The sequence below is a fragment of the Chelonia mydas genome, chromosome 16, assembly GCF_015237465.2.
Source record: "Chelonia mydas isolate rCheMyd1 chromosome 16, rCheMyd1.pri.v2, whole genome shotgun sequence".
Taxonomy (NCBI): Eukaryota; Metazoa; Chordata; order Testudines; family Cheloniidae; genus Chelonia; species Chelonia mydas.
Genome location: NC_057857.1, coordinates 20,703,410 through 20,726,713, shown reverse-complemented (window position 1 = coordinate 20,726,713; position 23,304 = coordinate 20,703,410). Strand labels below are relative to the sequence as shown.

General features: G+C 45.3%; 1 protein-coding gene across 17 annotated transcripts in view; it reads right to left on the bottom strand.

Moving 5' to 3' along the window:
* LOC102934027 (DAB2 interacting protein) overlaps window positions 1-23,304 on the bottom strand; it is a 435,191-nt gene that overhangs the window by 352,203 nt on the left and 59,684 nt on the right. For 11 of the 17 annotated variants that reach the window (XR_006286127.1, XM_043530251.1, XM_043530243.1 and 8 more), the window contains 2 exons: window positions 9,269-9,537; window positions 8,442-9,124 (listed from right to left, as the gene is read on the bottom strand). The exons of 1 other annotated variant lie outside the window; for it this stretch is intronic. Coding sequence is in view for 13 of the 16 variants with exons in the window: in XM_043530251.1 (XP_043386186.1) it covers window positions 8,442-8,876 (435 nt within the window). In the remaining 3 variants the exon portion in view is untranslated. Of the gene's footprint in view, window positions 1-8,441; window positions 9,125-9,268; window positions 9,538-10,919; window positions 11,035-23,304 lie in introns of all 17 variants that reach the window. 5 more of the 17 variants (XM_043530244.1, XM_043530242.1, XM_043530247.1 and 2 more) reach the window with 2 other exon arrangements.

The window sequence follows — 23,304 nt, the reverse complement described above, 5'->3', positions numbered from 1 at the left end:
ATTCCCTACGCTCCTCACAGCTTCCCTCCTTACTGCTCTTTTCTACTTCTCCCACTCACTGACGCAGACCACGCAACCTCCCTCTCTCCACCTTCCCCCAGTCCACCTCCTCTGGAAAGTATCCCTGCACCTATGGAAACACGCCACTCTGCCTCTTAACTCTCCTCTACCTGCTGTGTGTCGTCAGGACCAAATCCTGGCCTGGATATCCATGACAGAAGAGGGGTATTAATCCGACTGACACGTCTGTTGGCCCTCTCCACACTGCCCTGACAAATCCTGAGGCTGGTTGGGGAAGGGGTTGGGAGAGGCTTGGGGATCCATAGAGTCCCCATCTCTCCCTAACCAGTGTCTGCAGACAGACCCCTCCACAGTCCCTACATCAATCACCAGCACATTCTGTCCAGCCCCACAACAGTCACAGTTTGAAATCCTCTCTTCTTCAGACCATCGTGACCAACACTGTCCCGGAGCTCATAGGGTCCCTAAGCAGCACTCGAGCAGACCCGTAGCTCAGAGGGAGGAACGACTCCCACTCCAAGATCCTCCATGGTGCAGCAGCGCTGATGTACAGTGCACCCAACTGCTTTTCGGAGACACAGAGATATTTTGTTCCCTTTGTGAAGGGACATGCCCAGACCCTGCTCTCACTGCAGTGACGCAGGAATAAACCAGCCCCAAGCCCAAGACTGAGATTTAAGAAGACCCAAAGGGCTGACAGGTGCCAAGGCAAAGAAGGCAGAACCGGAGCCATTAGTTAATGATGAGTTTCTTTGCTGTATTACGGAACTGAGACTGAATCAAACCCCTGGATCCATCCCCCCTTTTCTCCCGAATCTGGGTAAGGGAAGATCAGGACTTCACAGCTTGGATTCATCTCTCCTCTATAACTACCTGAAGCAGGGGTAATGTCCACTCCACACTGTAATTGAGAAAACATCACAATGGAGCAGACCCAAATGCTCTCCTTACACCCAGCCCAGGTTCCAGGAATGCAGCTGCAACATGCTACCCTGCTCCCCTAAATTGCATGAGCAGCAAAGTACTGTACCTGAGACAATGGTGACCCCCCAAAATGCAACCTTGCAGCACCCACCGAACTCCTGCTTTGAACAGGACAGGTACAAGATATTCTGACAAGGATGTGACTTCAAAAAAATCTACTGATGCTTTAACTGCACGGAGGAAATTTCCCAACAAAGCTTTTAATTATCTAGGGCCCCACTCTACAGCAAAGCATGATTTATGGAGTTTTGGTATGAAGTTTTTATGGGGCTTTCCCAGCTCTGCCGCCTACATCAGGATCCAAAAGTTATTCAGCCTTGCAATGCCCTGTCTCTTCTCCCCCATGGAGCTCAGAGCCCAGGAGCTGGCAGCAGAACCTAGAGTCGCACTCTCCATTGCCCATGTAGTCACAGTGGGTGTGCTCAGCCCGTAAAATGCCCCACATACAATGCAGCTTTACTTGGCAGAGTGTTTTGCATTCACCTCACCCCAACAGGTTTGGCAGAACTAAACAATAACGTATAGGAGAGAGGCAGCAAGAACTTACATGGTAAAGTCAAGGGAGATGATTTTAGCTGATGTATGAAAGCAAATGGAAAGATCATGAGGCAGAGGGATACAGGGAGGCTACCAAATGGCAGCAGATGGAGAGAAGACTTTTGCGCACACCGTGACAAAGTTGCATGGGATTGCACCAATCGTGACAAAGTTGCGTGGGAATGGACAGAGAGGAAGCTAGTTCTAGGTTAATTCGTGGAGCGTAGAAAGGAAAAGCAAAGACAAGGAGGGGGATTTTGAACTGGATCCTGGAATGAATGGGGAGCCTGTGAACTTGTCTGAGGATAGAGTGATATGGATTCCTAAGGCAGCTGAGCAGGTACCATGGGAATAGACACCATGACTACTGAAGATCAATTTCTGGAATAGTCTTGGCCCTGACCCCTACTGACCAAACCTCTCTAGGAGAAAGACCCCTTGGCTGTTGACTAAGGACCTGACTGCTCTATGCTTTCACTGCAGCTTGAATGCCAAAGGCAGCCCATGTACGTGTAGCCAGAGGCTATTAGACATCAAAGAGCATGGCAGCCAATCTGAGTGCTGCTGCACAGCCTGAATCAATGAAAGCTGTGAGCACGAGATTGGCCAAAACCAAGAAACTGTTCCCATCCCTTTGTTTAAAGCAGAACAAACAGGCTCAGCCCTGCTCCAAACCTGGTGTGTGAAAAATGGTCACATACGCTATGTTTCACTGGAGTGCTCTCTTCTGTAAAATCTAATCTCTCCCTCTGTCCTGTTCTGCCCTATGTGTTTTCATTGCACTCAAGCCACAGGGAGAGAGTGTGAATGCTGGGAAAGCCATTACCCTGTGTCCTGCGTTCTCACACATAGTTTCCAAGTGCTCTTCAGGCACTAATGCTGGAAAGAGAAAAGTATAGCAGATGCATCACCCCACACCACACTGGCCAACAGGTGTGGGCTGGGTTTGGCCAGTCCTGGCCTAGATTTCTAAGGAATTTAGTCATTGGTTATCATTGCAGGTGGTTATGTGACTATAAAGCAAAAGGAAGACTGGGAGAAAAGTCAATTTCTTCTGTTAAAATTATAAAGAAGCTTTCTAGTTGCTGAACTGAACTTGTGTGTTTTCAAGGATGAACATATCATTCATCAAAGCCATTGCAGAGGCCTGGAGGAGGGCTTGGAATAGAAAAATACCAGGGTTTATGGCAAGGGGAAAGCAAAATTCATCAGTAATTGGTGCATATGAAGTAAAATGAAGAAGTTCCAAATTCAGGTTTGATTCAAATAAGAAATGGAACCAGCTCAAAGCACATTAACAAACGGTTAGTGCGCGGCCGTGGAGCCCACAGGGACAGTCAGAGTGCGGCAGGCTAGTGCAGGGTACATTCACACACCAGCTGGCTGCAGTCGAGCTGTTTGTAGAGACATACCCTAAAAGTTGGGCTGCTTAGCTGATCCCCACCAGTCAGCAAACGAGGGCTGGAAGCAGAAAACTGATGTTAACAACAGTATTTCCCACTTCTGGCAAGGCCTGACGTATCTCGAATAGAGCCTCGGTCACCATGTGTCGTTGCTTTCACTGCGATCCAGAGCATGGCAATGCAGAGAAGGGGACGGTGAAAAGTAATGGTTAGCTAGACACCAGCAAAATTCTATTTGAGAACTGAGTTGATTCTCATTTTACTCATCCCTAGCGGCGGTCCTAGCAAGGGTTAATCCTCTATCTGCCAAGAGGAATGATGTCAATATTTTGGCCAATTCAGCAGACACAGTTTGGAGCAGTTGTCAGGTGCTCTTAATTTAAAGCACAGCTAAAGACCTAAGGCAGTTAGGAAAACAAGCTCATGCCATGATTTTGAAGATAAGGTGCCAGTTGGAAGTCTGGAACTTTGATCACCAGGGAGATTAATTACTCAGGCAGTGGATGGAGAAACTGCAAAAATGAAGAAGGGAAGTGCTTTTCACACAGTCAAATAGCCTACATGGTCAGAGGCTTTTCTGGACTGAATGCTAGGAAAGGAGCCACACACACGTACTAATGAGTGCGAGAACAGAGGCCTAGTTAGTGTATTCTCTGGAATACCTAGGAGGTTCTGTACAACACTCAGCCTGGCGTTTGGCTAGCTGACTGGGCAGGGAAAGAGTTTTGAAATGGTTGGAAAGAAATAGAAATTAAATGTATTCCGGCTAGGCCTAATCAGAATATCTGTTCCCTTCCCTAGAAGGCCAGTTTGAGACAGAATTACTGAATGAAGGAAATTAGGTATAATCACCTAATGTCTGCATGCGGTTTTTCACCCTTTTTTGTATTGTAGTCCAGTCGCATATGAGCATGAGACCGTCCCCTGTAACTGATTAATAAGAAGGAATGTGTAGTCACTTACTGGTTAACTCACATTTCTCTCCATAACAAAGCCAGACATCTTCATTAACGGATAAGTCACTGCTCCTCCTAGTCATCATTTCACACCAAGGCCCTGACACGAGGAATCAAGAGAGGTGGGTTTCCTTTGCAGAGCTGCCACTGACTCGCGGGTCACTTCACCTCTGTGGCTCGGTTTCCTCATCAGTCACATGGGGATAACAGCGCTTGCCCCTCTTGGTATGGCACTTTGAGCTCTACAGCTGAGAAGCACTATGTACTGTAAGTGTAAAGTAGCATATTACTAATAGGAGACCAAACTGAGCCCAGTGGAATTCCTTTGCGCTCAGTGGATTTACAACAGGGATTAATTTGGTCCAGTGCTTGATATATTATGTAGAGTCCCTAAAGGTCACATTTAGCAGGTAGATCTGTGACACAAAAGATGGTAAGTTCTATGAGAATTGCCTTTTCTTTACTGCCTGCCTCTTACAAGAGCTATAGGAAAAGGTTACCAGGGAACGTGTATGTACAAATGCGCAGAGGCACCAGGGCCCTGGTGACAGCCTCTCCTCCTCCAGACATGAACAGACACCTCAAGGTAGGTGGTGGTAGTTTTATATTTCACCTGGTAACTGATCATTCTGCTATTATGAGGTACACATGTCTAATTAATAATCCAAGGACCCCACAATGTGTTACAAGCATTAATTAAGCCTCGCAAATCCCCTGCACGCTGGGTAAATATCCCCATTTCAGTTGGGGAACTGAGGCACAAAAGTGAAGTGAGCTGTCCAAGGTCACACACATGACCTTAATTTCAGATCCAGGAATCCTGACTCCCAGTCCCTGTGCTTTAATCACTAGACACTCCTAAGTGCAGTATACACTGGGTACAGTATAAGTGTAATGGTCTACGGTGTATAATGAGAGAGGGTCTTTTATAGTGGTCCCCAGATGATAGATTAAAAGATGCATTATGTAAATATTGTTTCTTGCCACTGGAATCTCTCAATCTATATTTATAACAGAAGAGTAACTGGGGCTGTGGTTCTGCTGTTTCAGCTCAATTATGTGCCTAGAACAGGTATTCCTGTACCACAAGATGCACTATTACAGAGACAGCACTCCAGGTAGAATGGCATTAACAAAGTGAAGTGTAATGTTATTTTCCACAGCTATTGCACCAGCCAGGTAAGGATTCCAATGCACTTGCCAGCAGTAATGAATTAAGACCCGTTACCCACGCGTGAGTTTTGCCCATGGTAACACTGATGTCAGCCAGGTGCTTCTGCTGAAGCAGGTAGCCTATAACTAAGTGCTCGTCCTTGAGACCAGCTGCAGTAAGAATCCCACATGGAGAACAGATGTGCTGGGTACTGGGCTGCAATTGCACTTGCGGTGTTAGTACATGCACGGACACCGAGTGCTGCCAGTCTATTCTCAGCGTGCCACCCCACGCCCAGCTGCAGCACGTGTGAGGAACAGGAATGGAGAGCTCGCTATTACTGAAAACAAGGAGAAAACATCAGGCTGCATCAGGTGCAACAAGGACAAGTGCAGAGTCCTGCACTTAGGACGGAAGAATCCAATGCGCTGCTACAGACTAGGGACCGAATGGCTAGGCAGCAGTTCTGCAGAAAAGGACCTGGGGATTACAGTGGATGAGAAGCTGGATATGAGTCAACAGTGTGCCCTTGTAGCCAAGAAGGCCAATGGCATTTTGGGGTGTATAAGTAGGGGCATTGCCAGCAGATCGAGGGACGTGATCGTTCCCCTCTATTCAACATTGGTGAGGCCTCATCTGGAGTACTGTGTCCAGTTTTGGGCCCCACATTACAAGAAGGATGTGGAAAAATTGGAGAGAGTCCAGCGGAGGGCAACAAAAATGATTAGGGGACTGGAACACATGACTTATGAGGAGAGGCTGAGGGAACTGGGATTGTTTTGTCTACAGAAGAGAAGAATGAGGGGAGATTTGATAGCTGCTTTCAACTACCTGAAAGGGGGTTCCAAAGAGGATGGATCTAGACTATTCTCAGTGGTAGCGGATGACAGAACAAGGAGTAATGGTCTCAAGTTGCAGTGGGGGAGATTTAGGTTGGATATTAGGAAAAACTTTTTCACTAGGAGGGTGGTGAAACGCTGGAATGCGTTACCTAGGGAGGTGGTGGAATCTCCTTCCTTAGAAGTGTTTAAGGTCAGGCTTGAGAAAGCCCTGGCTGGGACGATTTAATTGGGGATCGGTCCTGCTTTGAGCAGGGGGTTGGACTAGATGACCTCCTGAGGTCCCTTCCAACCCTGATATTCTATGATTCTATAATCAGGAGAAAGGAGTGAGGAAAAAGCTCTGATTTGATTCTCCTCTTCTGTAGTGAGAGCGCAGTACAGTTCTTTGCCTGGTGTTTGATTCAATCATTAGCCAGTGTAAAAGATCAGCATGATGCTACCACTGCCCGCCACCGCACAGTCTTGCTTAGAAATGTAAATTCATACGTAGGAGGGAGTGATGAATGCATATGAGCTGAAAACCCAGCGAAGCACAGAACTACTTAACAAAACACTTTGCCAAGGTTACTGGAGTATCATCATAGTCTTCTCTTTTTTAGGGGCTGCATAACAATCCACAGAGAAAGCAGCTATAGGGTTCCCCGAACTGAGTGGGCAAAAGCATTGACATCACCTGGCAACTTCTCAAAGCCAGAGGTGACAGCAAGGGCCTCCTCCCAGTAAGCTGCTACTGCTCTTCCCCTGGGTGAGAGGAACAGGGGTGATCTCAACCCACCCCCGCAATCCTTACACCAAAGCCCCACTTTGGCTGACTCCTGCCTGATCACTGTCTGTTATAAGTGTTTGGATCATGACTCGGGGACAAAGTGCCTGTGGTTACTTTAGCTGGAGGAAGAGTCCTGCTGCCTCAATGGGGACTGATGGCAGCTTAGGCACGTGTCTGGGATCAGGTACTCCTAGGAATTTTGGAAAGCCCTAGTCTTAGAGGCAAGGGCTTGCTGAGTCTCTCCATACAGCAAAATGTCTGAGTCTGGCAGTGCTCACTCTGAGTATTAGGTGCATGAATGTGACCATATGTGTCGAAGGAACAGTTACTCGTCAAGGGCTCTCAAGGGTCCTCCATTGTGGCTGCTGGGCTGTTCAATGCAGTGCCTGAGCCCACCATGAAATCCTGTGCAGCTGGATCCCCTGATGGGAATGTGCATTGCATAGTCAAAGGAGCAGCTGCCCTGCATGGATCCTTCAGCTAGAGAGATGGAAGGCATGGTGCTGTTAAATCAACAGCTGTGAGAGGCACAAAAATGAGGATGAAGGTAACATGACTTAGATTTCTCTGAGCTGGGTGATGACGCCATGGTAGAACCCCTTCTGGAGCTGAGGTGACATTTCTCCACCCAGAACACAGCCAAGTCCATCTTCTCCTGGAAAGATGGCATCATAGGGGCATTTGTTTGATTGGGTGGGTGAAAAGAAGGAAGCCCTGCAGTGGAGAGACAGCATGGCTGCATCTGTGTGAAAGAAGTCAGGCTCTAGCATGTCTTGCTCTTTATATGGTCTATGAGGTTTCTTCTGCTAGTCAGTGCAAGATGTAGTTTATAAATATTCCCTTTGGAGCAGAGAGGTTTGGTATCTATCACACCCACAAACTGGCACGTACCTCCCTGCGCCATCTTCATCTTCCGAGTCCGGAGAGAAAGAAGGCCCTGAAATGATTCAGCCTCAGAAGTGCACTTCAGGTAGACCAAGAGACAGAGTAAACAACGAGAGATCAAGTACCAGGCTCTGTCAGGGACTCAGATTTCCTCATCAGAAGCTTTGAGCAAGTACTAATGTGCCAAAGTACTAATTCTCATGGCAGCCTCATCCCTCAGAGATACAGGCTCATGGAAAGCATGAGTGAGAAATGCCATTACAGCTTTGGGAGGACTGGACGTTAAATATATGCTGTGCAGGATGCCACAAAACAGTTGGATGTAGCTGAGGAGAAACAAGCTCCATCTCTAAGATGGGGAAATGAATAATGCTGTGGGGGCAGAGTTAAAGCCAGGACCGCTGGAGGAAAATGTTATCTCTTGATACTGTACACATCAATACTGACGTAAATATCTTTGAATGCCTTTGGTGGAGTCCTAGTGGCAATTTTAGGGAGGAAAATAAAACCAAACAGACTCCTGGGCAAAGATAACAAAAGATTTGCAACATGCAGAGAGTTGTGCACAATTTAGTAAGCTGTCTGTTGAGATTTCACCTTATTTGACTTTACAGATTCCTAACTATTTTTCTGCATTTATCTCCTTGGAACAGGAAGCCATTTAGAAAAATCTGCAGCAGCTTTCCCCACACTCAGAATCCATCAGCAACAAATTCATGTTTGCTTGAGGGATAGACAGCCCTAATGGATGGGTTGCTGTTTGACAACAGGATGACTAGATAAACACAGCAGCCATTGAGGTAATGGGATAATGGTAATGAAAGCATGAACAATAAATAGCAAGGGAAGGTTCACAGTCCACAGAGGCACCCATCCATGCATTTGGATACTTACCAGAACCACAAGGGGCTCCCAGAACTGGGTTAGAGGTATCATCAGAGCATGCTCTGTGATGAAGAGAAGCTGGTTACTTTGTGCCTGCATTGGGCTGGAATAGCCATGAGAACAGTTGTGCCTGGGATTTGGTGCTTCCATCCAACAGTGGAAACAGAAAGTTAACTGAAGTTTCTTTGAAGTTAGGCAGAGGTTCAGTCTGAGTTTTGGGTGAAGGTTCAGGCTAGAATAACTGTCCAGCCAAGCCAATTCATACATCATATGAGCAACAAATGTAGGAGAAATAGCCCTGTGGGAGGGTATATTATATAAATCCCTTTCCATTTCATCTTCTCTTCCCTCCTCCAGACACAGGCTTGTCATTCTAACTGTATGTTGTTTGTTTCCTGTTATGGGGCAAGTGCTAATTATTGTTTTTGTTTCTCCAATTGGCATCAGGGTACCAGGTCTCTGGGCAGACCATACATTTGTGTAGATTTGTTCTAATATCCTTCATAAGAGGTTTTCTGATTTTGTTTGCGACTGATTACTTACATCACCCAAAATGGGCCTTTGATACAAGCGATGCAAGTATCTTACTTGGGGCCTTGCATTTTGAGTGAGGGCTGAGTTGGCAATTCAGATGTGGGACTGGAAGAGAAAGCTTGCATCTAGATTTCTTCCCACTCTGGAGTCTTGGGTTCCTGCAAGATAGGGCACACAGCTAGAGAATTTGCTAATGAAAGGAAATATAGCTTTACATATGCAAGTTCAATAGACACATATACAAACACACAATGTTTATGGAGGAAAAATCCAACACAATATTTATGGACATGCCACCTCACCTAGAATTAGATGTGTTCTGAAACCTCACAGGCTGCGGGGTTGCTTGCAATGAGCTGTTCTCTGCTCCATTTGCCATTTCCTGCAGATCCCTCTCTCTTTATTTAGGAATTCGGCCAGTTGTCCTTCCAGATCAACGATGCTCTTCACTTCAGTAGCCTTTTTGGGCTACGTTGTTCCATATTTGTCTCGCTTTATGTGACATCCCCAGACCAAGAAGCGAAGATCTCAAAATAGCTTTTCTGTTTGTTGCTTCGTTATTGCTTGGGCACTAAAGGAAAGAAATGCACGCGGGAGAGAGAGATGAAATCTTCTCACGTTTCCAGATCATTTCACACAAAATAGTTCTACAATGCCTTTTTTTCGGATGTACCTCTGTCGTGCTCTCCCTTTGTTGTCTGTTACATTTGATTTCACAGTCACTTTTCCTATGCTCTTTCTAGTTTAGGAATAGTAAAATAATCAGACTATTGGATCCAGTTCTATAGGCCAGTAGGAGTGCTGACCCAGTAAGGACGACAGGGTTTGGCCAACCATCTGACATGGATAACACCTTTTTGGATTCCAAAGCACTTTTCAGATGCTTGTTTCCTTGCACAAAAGTGCACTACAACCTAGCACGGGAAATGAAGACTACCCCCACACTCAACTGAAGAAGAGGGGAAATTTAGGAAGGCAAAAATATAACTAGTCACACTGGAGTGTATCTAACACTTGAATCCTAACAAGAAACGTCCTGGGAACTTTAATGACCAGAAGTGGTCAGGATTTTTGTTTTACGGTTCATCCAAAAGACGACCTCTGGAGCAGCACAGCACCCTAGCACATGAGGGCACATGCCATTTCCAAGGAAGTTTCACTTTTGTGCTCTTCAGTTCTTCCTCCTTCCTTCCTTCTTTCCCCTGTCAGCGCCTGGGGGCTCACCAATCCTCCACTGATTGTACCTCTCAGAATTAATTCAGTTCTCTCTCATCTCCTGCTCCTTGTGCCTGCAACAGCTCTCCATGGCCTCTTTGTCTGCGTGTCACCTACAGTGCATCCCAGAGAGTGTCTCGGGTTCCTTTCTCTATTAAAGCAGGTCTCTTTACATATCAAGAATTTTGCACCTAATCAAGTTTGATTTCTCACTTAGTTCCGTTTCCCCCCCCCCCCACCCCGCCCCCAGTGGTTCTGATTTTAAAAACCTCACTGTGAGGGTGGCTGCCAAAGAGACACAGGAAGAGCTCATCAAGAGAAAGTTAAGATCTGTCACTTTCTTGGATGGCACAAAAAGCAGGACAATGAGAGAAAATATTCCTTGGAGGAGTTTTGCCCCTTTCCCACCCAGATTCCTGATTTTTTACTCTCCCTGCGCCCCCTATGGGATGTTTCCCTTTGCAAGGGTGAAGGGTTTATTTTGACTGAGACTGTCAGCTCTCTTCATCTGAGAATGGTCTCTTACAGGAGATGACCCTGACTGGTTGTGCATGCCCTCTTCCTCGACCCTGCCTTTCAGCTGTTTTGCAATTACTTTCTACAATGCCCTCATAGCCATTTTGCAAAAGTTCACACAATTGCTTAATCATCATGACTATTAAACCCAGTAGGGGGAAAAGGGGGGCGAGGAATCACAGAGAAAATCTTTAAAACAATTATGTGGGGGCTTTAACCTACCCCACTGAAGTGCAGCATTCCTTTATTAGCTGCTAGTGTGTAAGAGCCAGGCAATGAACATGTCACAGAGGGGGTGTTGGCCATTTGTATGCTGTGTGCTGACTGTCCTCCAGACCTAGTGAAGGAGAAAAGGTGCAAAGAGTCACCCCGAAGCCTGGATATTTCTCCAGACTCCAACGCAGACTGTGGGCTCTCTTATGGCTTTTAACTCAAGTGTGAAATTCCAGAACTACTAACTGTAGTCTGTAACCTATTGTTTTAATCAGTTTCTGTACCCCAATTTTTAGGTGATCTTGGCAATTACAGACCGGTAAGCCTGACTTCAGTACCGGGAAACTGGTTGAAACTATAGTAAAGAACAAAATTGTCAGACACATCGATGAACATAATTTGCTGGGGAAGTCAACATGGTTTTTGTAAAAGGGAAATCATGCCTCACCAATCTACTAAAATTCTTTGAGGGTAGTCAACATGCATCTGGACAAGGGGGATCCAATGGATATAGTGTACTTAGATTTTCAGAAAGCCTTTGACAAGGTCCCTCACCAAGGCTCTTAAGCAAAGTAAGCTGTCATGGGATAAGAGGGAAGGTCCTCTCATGGATTGGTAACTGGTTAAAAGATAGATCAGAATGAAGAGAGGTAAATAGTGGTGTCCCCCAGGGGTCTGTACTGTACAGTCCTATTCAGTATATTCATAAATGATCTGGAAAAAGGGATAAACAGTGAGGGGGCAAAATTTGCAGATGATACAAAATTGCTCAAGATAGTTAAGTCCCAGGCAGACTCTGCGAAGAGTTACAAAAGGACCTCTCAAAACTAGGTGACTGGGTAACAAAATGGCAGATGAAATTCAATGTTGATAAATGCAAAGTAATGCACATTGGAAAATATAATCCCAACTATACATATAAAATGATGGGGTCCAAATTAACTGTTACCACTCAAGAAAGAGATCTTGGAGTCATTGTGGATAGTTCTCTGAAAACATCCACTCATGGAGCAGTGGCAGTCAAAAATGCAAAGAGAAAGTTAGGAATCATTAAGAAAGGGATAGATAATAAGACAGAAAATATCATATTGCCTCTATATAAATCCCTGGTACACCCACATCTTGAATACTATGTGGAGATGTGGTCGTCCCATCTCAAAAAAGATATATTGAAATTGGAAAAGGTTCAGAAAAGGGCAACAAAAATTATTAAGGGTATGGAATGGCTGCCATATGAGGAGAAATTAATAAGACTGGGACTTTTCAACCCGGAAAAGAGATGTCTAAGGGGGATATGATAGAGGTCTATAAAATCATGACAGGTGTGGAGAAAGTAAATAAGGAAGTGTTATTTATTCCTCCTCATAACACAAGATCTAGGGGTCATCAAATGAAATTAATAGGTAGCAGGTTTAAAAAAAACAAAAGGAAGTATTTCTTCACACAATGCACAGTCAACCTGTGGAACTCCTTGCCAGAGGATGTTGTGAAGGCCAAGACCATAACAGGGTTTGAAAAAGAACTAGATAAATTCATGGAGGATAGGTCCATCAATGCCTATTAGCCAGGATGGACAGGAATGGTGTCCCTAGCCTCTGTTTGCCAGAAGCTGGGAATGGGTGACAGGGGAAGGATGACTTGATGATTCCCTGTTCTGTACATTCCCTCTGGGGCACCTGGCATTGGCCACTGTTGGAAGACAGGATACTGGGCTAGATGGACCTTTGGTCTGACGCAGTAGGGCCATTCTTATGAATGGGTTGCTTAAGATGAAAGGCGGATATCATCTTAGGCCGTTCTTATGTTTTTAACCACAGCTCTGCTCTGAGAGTGGGACAGAATCAAGCTGTCTAGTTGAAGCCCTGGGAGGCATTTCACCTCCAGAAAGCACATTGAATCCTCCCGCGCCCGAACACGCTGTGGTAATCTCCTCCATGTCTAGAGTCAGCTCAGCATAATCTGCTGGGACAGGCATCTGCACCGCAGTTCCTCCTTCAGTGAATCAGTTTGTACGCACCCAGCATTTTCAGTAACATTCTCCCTCGTGGGGGCTGTTTTTTAAAGCCATTTTGGTTCCATGATCTAATCGCTTCCTTTGGCCCTTACAGGCACATGTCATTTTATGCAAGTTCCTCTTAACAGGTGGCTTGTGTGATTTGCAGCATGAGGCTTAGCAGAACAAGGCTGCAGGTTCCCTCCCTTTCCTGCTACCAGCTGGCTCTTCCCTGAACCAAACAATCCCTTAGCCCTTTGCTGGGCTCAGACAGTTCCTTAGCCCTCACAGCAGGGCTTCTCACCCCAAAACCTTTTGGCTCTTGGATCAGGGCTCCAGCTGAAAGCTTCCTGGCTCTCCTAGACTGTTTTCCCTGGGCCATCCTCACCATGGATAGCCTCCTAGAACACCCTGCAGGCCTCTTCACAGCTCTCTCCCCCCAAGGGTCAGCCTAAATCATAGCAAGCTTCCACAGCCAGTCACCCTCCTGGTTCTGCTGCAGGAGAGCTTTTCTACTGCCCGCAGCTCTCTCTTTCTGTGGGACCGGGCCGCCCATTTTATAGGCGGCACCATCTTCAGATTGTCATCACGTGACCCTGGGTCACCTGACTCAGGCACCAGCCAGAGCTTGGGGCCCTAACCCCTTCCAGGTGCAGCTCACCCCACGACAGATGCACTGCAACTGCACATTTCCACCCTAAGTACAAACTTCTCCAGAGTGTGAGGCTAGCTGGATCTGGTTTGGCCCGTTTTGGAGTGAGGGCCAGCTGCCTAATCTGGATCTGGTTGTGGGGATTGCATCTGGCCTATAACTAGGAGTGAAATTCATCCATGTGCTGCAGAAGGCCAGCAAAGGCCTGTGCCCCTGTTGAATCACAGTAAGGTTTAGGCTCTGCTGGCCCTCTACACAGCTCAATAAAAATAGGCTTCTCAGTGAACAGGTAAGTAAATAGCTACTGAAACTTCTCCAGTTTCTCCTTCCTTTCACTCAGCACTGAGATATGGGGCCAAAGCCTGGTCCTGATGAAACCAACGGGAATTTTGCTACTGAGGTCAATGGGACCAGAATTTGGCCTTATAGGTTTCAAGTCCTGTTTCCTTATCTGTTTTCAAAGCTCCTGAGCCCATAAATAATATCTGTGGGATCTGCACAGTATTGCTTTCAATTCTCACCAAAATCTGCTTCCTGATGCTGGCAAATGCTCTCCCTCCCCACTGCAAGACTGATGCAAAAAATAATTAATACCTCCAGTCATTCTTGAGCCTTCATTTCCAGCCTCCCCCATATCTTTCTTCAACAGCGATGACAAATCTTGCTCGCTAGCTGCCCAGGAGCTGCGCTTACGGACCCTTTCTAATGTATCTTAGCTGGAAATTCTTGCTCTGCTTGATGCTCATTTTTCATTTTGGCTTTTCTAATTATTTTTAAGCTGCCTTCACTTTTATTTAATAATGCTCTCATTTGCATGTTCTTTATTTCTGTCCCTTATGGTCCCTGGTGAACCACAGTGCCTTCTGCTTTTGTTGTTTTGATAATTTTATTTTGTTTCAATGATAATAGAGTACATTGTCCCCATCTAGGGTTTTATATGCAACACCTCCTCATTTTCCAAAAACTGATTTTCTTTTTGAGTTGATTCTTGTCAACTTCTCCCCATTCATTCTTCCACATCCTCTTTGTTAGACCTCCACTGTACCAAAGGCTTGTAGTAAACAGGTAGCTAACTTTCATGCAGAGACCAGCATGCATGGTGCATATATATGTTACAGTGTCTGCTCTGCAGGCCACTATTCTCTGTGTGTGTGTGCTCACACCTACATAGGGTATCTGTATGGTTGCGCCATATATACTCACCTCATGACACTTACGAAACACTTTTTACCATAAGTCACGGGGGCGGCTCTGAACCAGGGACTTCTTGTACTAAAGCATAGACTTCTACTACTTGAGCTAAAGGAGTGCCTCCATTAACCAGTAGCAGTAGGCTGTTATCCTCAGTAGTCTTACCATTAGAAAGGTACACACTACACACCTTACAAGCAAATTACATTTTTGCAAATAGACCTCTGTAATTGACTGTTCTATGCCACGTCCATGCAAACATGTTCCTGTGAATACTGCAAATCTGATATAATTGTGGTGTATCGAATTGGAATGATCAAGTCCAGCTCATTGCTACATGTTAGCTCCAACTACCTAATCCTGTTGGCTGTTCCAAGGCAAGAGTCCTGGATTATCTGCCCAGTGCAATACTGCCCCCGTGCGCGCGCACACACACACTAATTCCTTGTCTAGCTTTGCCAACATAACCTGAAGTCCCCATTAAATGTGCTCTAAATTCTTCTTTCCCCCTTTCTTTTTGGCAGAAAGCTCTTATCTGCTTTAAAAATGCCCGGATTCCCCTTCTTATCCTGCCTAGCAGCTTCCTAAGCTCAGCTCCATCATTTGACATCATTTCAGAGGTATATTAAACTAGCTCTTCTTTGCTCCTCACTTGGAGATGCTTCTGCGTCAGTGATTAGTCCCCATCCTCCCTCACTTGCTGCCCAGTCTGTGACCCTCACTCACCCCTGTACATTATGTCCACCCTTGGAACACAGCACATGGGCTCAAAGCTTCGCAGCCTCACCCTGCCTTCATGGACCAACGATCACATTTCCATTTCTGCACTGAGTCTTCATTTCCTCATGATGTTTTAGCAACATTTTGTTTCCAGTCTGCAGCATTCATCATTAGCCTCTCGGTCTTTTCTCACTTTTTGTATCCCTTTCCCACTCCATCTGCTAATTTCAAAGGAAATTGCCTAGTATTTAGCATGATCAGCCAATCTCCTTCCCTGTTCAAATGAAACCAATTTATCACACACTGAGCTACTCTCTTTCACCCCCATGTGCACTATTATTTATCCACAAAGTCTATGTTTTCTGCCTCATGTCTCCTAGAGAGCCAGTCATCCTCAAACTCTTACAGATGCTTAGAACTCCAGAAAACCTCTCTATTCCTTTAATGAGACAGAACATGGGAATGGAGAAAGGAAAGGGACAGAGGTCTGGGTTTGGACCTTGCTTCTCACTCCTTGGATAGCCACCAGGCATTAAGCACTGTGGCATCCAGAGAGAAAGGGAGCTCCTGCATCACTCAGTCATGATCCCTCTGGCTATTGAAGGAGCAGAATTCACAATGGCTCCAATCATGGTTTCCACAACTAGCCATAGAGACTGTTCCTCAATTGAAGAGATGTCCCTGATGAGAAACAGATCTCAAGTTAGCCCCAATATTTCCTTTGCTTAGGGTCAGCACAGCTGTTCTTAGCTGTAAACCTTTGAAACACCCGAACTAGTTTCTCTCCCTCCTTGTTGTTTACACACATCATGTTATTACCCTAAATAACACTGATGATGACCTTGCTCTCCAGGTCCTTAAAATAGGAGATTAATTATTCGAAGCCCCTTTTGATGTCCATTGGAGAGGCTAATGGTAATAAAAAAAAATGTTTAACAGCCCTTGATAGCAGCAATTCGAAGGTTTTATGTACCTAGGCATGGTAATCACAGCTGCTATTAATGGTGTTTAAAAGGCAATGCCAAACCTCTGATAGGAAAGGTCCTATTAGATCTGCAAAGATAACAACCATTTCTCTCTTGTGATCCAGTGAAGCATCTTAAGTAGTTTGGACAGACAGTGTCTCTTAGAATGCAGAGATTAAAAAGAAGCATGAAAAATAATTAACATTGGAACAAAGAGACGGTCACAGGAATTGCACTGAAACGGCCATCTATGTTCCTTTAGAGATAAGGGAGGCTGGGGAGAAGGCTCTCTGCTATCCAACATGATATGTTGATTCACAAACTATCAGAGATCAGATATTTTCAGATTCACAATTATCATGGTTTGAAATTGAGCAATTTGAAATAAATGAGATAATTAAGGATTCACCTCATCAGATACAATAGTGTGTATAGACATAGATACAGTAGACAACCACGTACGTTGCTCCGGATATACAGTCCAAGGGCCCATCTCTGCCCTCCGTTTGGCACCAATTCCGCAAGGTACTTAAGCATGTGCATAAGTTTAAACATGTGAGTAGATCACCTAAAGCTAATGAGTCTACTCATCAGCTTAAAGTTATGCAGACGCTTACGGATTTTGCTGAATTGGTGCCTTCAACAAGTACAGCTCCCATCAAAGCCAGTGGAAGTTGCCCCATCTGTAAGTGAAAATACTACTTACCAGCTTCATGGGGGTTGAGGGGAAGGATTATTAATGTATCTAAAGCCATTTGAATTTCATTTACCAAGTCATTCGAAAGAATCAAAAGGAAATATAAATCCCCACCACCTATTTGGAATTTTTTTTTACTGTTACTGCAAATCCTGACTTCTATTGTGAAACAAACTGATTCTTATGTGACAGGAAAGGAAGCCCACCACTAGAAAGATATTTGATTAGATAAAAGAGCTTGCCATCTTCCCAACTGCAGGTGGATAACATGCTGCTAGACTGTATGTTGCTTAGCAATGTAATGTAGGAAGCAGCACTGCAGCCCTTGATAACATCATTGCCCATTGAAATGCTCGTGAATGTTATCTCAGTTATATAGAGGTACCATATAATTTCCAAGCAGGATGAAGAGGGAGAAGAGGGCTACAGAGGGAAAAAAAGGATACTACTCTAATGGTAAGAATGTTTTCCAATTCTAACTATAATATCAAACTACCTCTCACCATCTGAGATATGTGGAGCATACATTTCACACAAGGTTGATAAAACATTTGAACAAATGACATACTTCTTGTTATAAAAGTAACTTACAACAGTGATATAAAATGCTATAATGTACTGGCAACTCTGTATGTACCCTAGTGCACTCTTACATGGAATTAAATCTGCTCATCTCTGTGCCATAGTCTCTACACTGCTGTCCAATAAAGGAGAATCTCCTTTAACTTAGTTGTTAGGTCTTCTTCCTTTGGAGGAAGATCAGATTTCTAGCTCTGTTGGGATGAAGTCTGAACAGCATAGGAACAACTGAGGCACTGAGGAGCATTAAGCAGCCATAGATTTGCTCCATGTTTTTTATATATCTCTATTATACACACTCACAAAAACCTACATTAAAAGAACCTTAGTGAGGTTGCAAACCCAAAGTAAAAAAATACCAAAATTATTAGGGTTGCCTACGCAACCTTAATTGCGCCCCCTTGTGCATATTCATGATGATAAGGTCTTTAATTACATGACAACATATTATTTCCCGCCCCCACAGTACCATGCTTCATATGGTGCACAGAATGGACAGTGATCACTTAATGAGCAGCTATTTAATATTTTATTTTCTCCTCCTTGTTCAGTGTATGGACTGTAGAAAGATGGACTTGCTGCCGGCACAGCCCCGCATGGCTGAGTGCAGCACGACAGGCTCACCTTCTCTAACACCTCCTAGGAACAGCCAACGCTGGCCTATGGGGGGGTCTGCCTCTTCCTTTGACTCAACACTCCAACCAGGCCACTTTGAAGGCTCTCCCCTTCCATAGTATCAAAATTCCAAGCACATGTTTCACACAAACACTCATCATCCATCCATCCTCCAGGGCTCCTCTTCTGTTCCGCTCTTCTGTCAGAGTAGTGGCCTCAGGGCTTCTCCCTGGAGGCTCTCAACCAAACTCAAAAGCAAAATTAAACATCAAAAGCAACTTCTGCCCCTTCCCTGGGCTTGAACTTGAGCCCATCCTAGGTGCTCCCCAGCTCTGTCCTCTGCAGAACACTGATTCCCAGGAGTTACCTCCCTGGAGTCTTGCCCCTAGTCTGGATCCTCAATTCCCATCTACCCCCAAGGCCATCTGCATGGGGGTTGGCTTTCTCTCAAGCCCACTTCAGGAGTCTTTTTCACCCCTGCTACCCTCTCCTATCAGAACCAGGGTCTAAACTCCCTCCTGAAGTTCCTCTGCTCTCTACTACCCAGAGAGAAATTTTCCTCTCTCCCTGCGAGCTCCTTTAACCTATGCTTCTTTTCTCTACAGGCATCACTGGTTTCATCTTTAAATTAAGCCTGGCCCACTCTTCAGGTGCAGCCAGGTAGCATAATTGGCCTCTCAGGCCCACCTGAGCCCTATCATTGCCGGTGTGGGGTACACACCCCATCACACGACACAGGTTTCATTTACTGCACACTGTTCAAACCCGGATCTGAATAGAGAATTCTTAATTTCCTCATGGGCTGTTATATGGCACTCCTCATTACAGTACTGAGTGTTTTGCAAACATTAAATAATTTATCTTCACAACTTCTCCATGAAGTGAGGTGGGGGGGAAATCACCCCCATTTTACAGATGGGGAACTGAGGCACAGAGAGAATAAAGTCAAGCAATTTCAGCTGCCCAATTTAAGCGTACTTCACAATTGATAGTACTTTATGTTCAAAGCACAGCCCCTATTGACTTCATTTGCAGCTGTGAGTGCTTAGCACCTGTGCAAAAGGGACCATCCTTTCTCCTTCTGCAATCCTGCCTCATTCACTACACACCTTCGTATTTCTGAAACCAGTGAGACAGGGGTCATATAGACAACTGACTCCTTAGTACACAACTCTGCTCCGTCCCCAGAGCAGGTCCCATGTGGTGCAGTGAATGAGACGGCAGTCCCATGGAAAAAAAAATGTGATCATGTCATTTCAAATACATATACACATGGGAGGCCAAATTAAGTTTACATAGGCAACCGTAAATCTGGTATTTCCTAACTTTTGAATGATTGACTTTGTAACCTCAGTTAATACTCTTAATGTAGATTTTTGTATTTAGTTTCCTAGGGATCTTTTTAATCAAAGGAAAATCGCAGCAGAATCAAACACGCATAGCCTACTGAGGACCATTGAGCCAGCCAGAATGACCACAGTTGATGATATTGTAGAGTGCAGTTCCTAGATCTGGCTGAATCCTGTGAATACAGGAATCTCTGGGGCAGCCCTGCAGGCATTATCAGGTAAGCCCGGGCATTATCAGGAACCCCTTTGCACAGCGATGGAAAGTTTGAGAACACAGTGTGCTGGAGTGTTTTGTCCATCCCAGCAACCTGGCTGAAGAGCGTGCAATGCTGCTTTTCAATATGATGAGCTATGGAAGAAAGACCAGATCTCTGCGAGATTATGGCATTCTTCACGAAGTCGAACCACTTTATGCTCAGGATTAGGTGCTGACAGAGCATACAGAATGACGCTAGCTGCTCCGAGTCTGCCTGTCAAAGAGTGTGGGTTTCTGACCTGTATAGCACTACAGGCAATAAACAGGTTCGATAGCTTCTGAACTTTGCCTCAGCGCAAAGACCCTTTTGTATCCATAAATGAGACACTGACTTTGTGCAGGAGGCAGCAAGACCGGTTCGTTGAGGGACATCTGGTTTGCTGCAGCCTTCTGAACTCTGCTTACAGCTTACATAGAGGAACTCATCAACACTCTCCATAGTACTCGACCCCACCTGCACCAGGGGTCTGGTGGCCTACTTCCAAGGTTCTGGAGCCTGGGATTCTGCCATGAGGGGTTCAATCCCATAGGATGGGTGGATTCTTCAAGACCGTGGAAGATGGAGCTGTAATTCTCTGACTTCTCCCCCATCAAGGCGGTATTGTTGGCGTTGTCTTGGTCAGTGAATACTTTTTGACCAAACATGATTCCGGCACATGAAGTGGCAAGACCTAATATCCAATCAATAAGCTCAACAGAATAGTGCCCAATGAGAATGTATCCCAGCTGTACACACGATGTTGTAGAAACATGTCAAAAGCCATGAACCAATGTGCACTCTTCCACTGGTTCTAGAGTGAAGATCACACAGTAGATTCGACAGAACATCTGGGACACCAACTTCTTTCAGTTCAAGTCACAATGCTGACTTGTCAACCGAATCAGAAGCCACTTTGTTGTCAGTATATAATACATGAAGTTGGAGATTAAATTTCAGTGCAGCTCAGCCAGAAGCTGGAGGGTAAGGACAACGTCTGTGATCAGCTGCCCAGCAGGGAACCTGATTGCAGTGGAGATGATGTCTATTAAGGAGAGGCTGCATCCTACCAAGCAGGACATGAGTGAAGACCTTTCCAGGGACTGATAGCAATGAGATTGGCTGTAGTTGCCACACTCAGTTTGAGAACCATTGCCCTTGTACAGGGACACTATGATGCCATCTTTCCATTCTGCTGCTATTCTGCCTGATACCCTCATTTTTAAGAACAATTGATGCAGGCCAATGCTCACTGATTCCAAGGCACCTTTGAATAGCTTTGGTAGAATACCATCAGGTCCAGCAGCACATCCGTTCTGTAACTTTTGGATGGCCTTTTGTACTTCCTCAAGTGATGAAGGATCAATATTCATCCCCGGGTCTGCAGCCAGGTGGTCTGCCAGGTCATATAACCCTAGAGAGTTGTCAACAGGTGCATGGTTCAGCATGCTTTCATAACGTGTTTTCCATCTAATTGGGACCTTGTCTGTTGACGAGCAGGGAGTCGTCTGGTTTCATGATGGGGATGTTAGAAGGCTGTTTATGGCTGCCAGCCAGACATTTGATAGCTCTGTAGGCAGGACACAGATTGTTGTGCCTTAGGCCATCCTCTGCTTTGTCAACCAGGGAGTTGATGTAGATCTCATGTTCATGTTTTGCAATGGCCTGGAAAGTGCCTTTCGGCCATTTACATTCTTCGACACCTCCCTGCTTGCATGCTTCTGTCTTTTTTGCTAATATTTCAAAGTCCTCTTCAGAAAGCTAAGGTTTCTTGTACAACTGTCTGAAGCTGATTGTTTCAGTTGCAGCCAGTAATATAGCATTACTTATACCACTCCAAGTGATCTCCACATCATCCAAGAGGGTGCTGAGATTAAGTATGTGATCTTTGATGGCCTGTGTGTTTTTCACAGCTTCCTCAGGATCCTCAGAAAGACACTAGGGCACTAGAAGCACTGCTAGGGCTTGGAGATTTCAATGCCATGACTGGCTGTCATTGAACTGGGTATGAAACTGTGATAGGTCCCTTTGGTTTGAGTTCCCCAAATGACACTTCCACCCGGCTTCATTATGTGTCACTGAGGGTTGTCCATCATGGGCTCCTGGTTCAGGTGCCTCAGCTATCACTAGACCTGGATTTCAAACGATGGCTGTGCTGTGAAAGAAACTGACCCCATCCTCATTAGAAATCGCTCCACAGTGAAATATCACTGGTGACCAGTGGCACAGAAACACCAGCAAGCTCAGACCATAGACTAGTTGGTGCTCATCTCTCCTTGCATTTTCTAACTTCACAAGCCGGACACCCACAGAACAGTGTCCCTTGTCTTTCTGAGGAAAGGAAAATGGTACAAACTAATTCAGCTATATGCACTGTAAGCCTCCCCAACTCCCCACCACCTCATAATTATGGCTTGAACCCTGAAGCTTCAGCAGTCTTCTACTACTTGAGTTTCAGGACTTGCTACATTAGCCAGCAGCCAGAGCAGTCTGTTATGTCAGAGGGGAGATGTAGCCATGTGCTGGGTCTGTGGATGGGTGGGTGGATGAAGCCCAATCTAGTCTTGCTCTGACCCACTCCAGGAAATGGGAGGTATTTTCCCCCATGTGATGCCCCCAGAGAGATGGATGGACCACTGGGGTCATTTACCGAGTTCAGGGGAATTGCTGGGGAAAAGCCCGGGGCCCACCTCTTCCTGCTACAGCTGCTCTGGTAGCAGCTGGGCTGTCTCCTCATGGGATTCCTAGAGCAGCATGTGCTACTACACCTCCTGCTGCTTTGGCAGTTGTGTTGGTCCAGCCTTTAGTAGAAGGATTATTTTCGGTTATTTGGGCACACTGCAACACAAGCGAGAAAAGGGAAGTAGCCGTTTTTCAGCAGTCTGCAATTCAGCTAAGTCTGAACAGAATTTCATGGGACAAAAAAAAGGCACTTTTCCGGCCCCAGGGCCTTTTCCTTGCTGAATTACAAAGGCCTGCTGCACGCAATGGAAGTGTTAGAACTTCTCATGAAAAGGGGGCAAAAATCTTTTTGATTGGAAAAAGTGTTAAGCAATCTAAATATAGGGATTGCTACCAGCTCCCCATAACATTGATATATATGTCTGTCTGTGTATATGTGAATGAATAATTACTTATTCTTCATACATATTGAATACCAGTGTGAATGATATTAGTGTATTGAGGGGACTGTAATTCTCATTACTGCTTAAGTTACATGAATCTTTAGAAAACAGTAAGTTGGAGTGGTTACCATGGAAAACTCTGGTGTACAGTGAATAATAGGTTTCTCTCTATGTTTAAATGGCTCTGGGTAGGCATCTTACCTTTGGGAACCTTACATGGTACAGTCTGTAATATGTTTTTCATTGAATAGGTGCAGTCTGTTCTCCAGACTAGG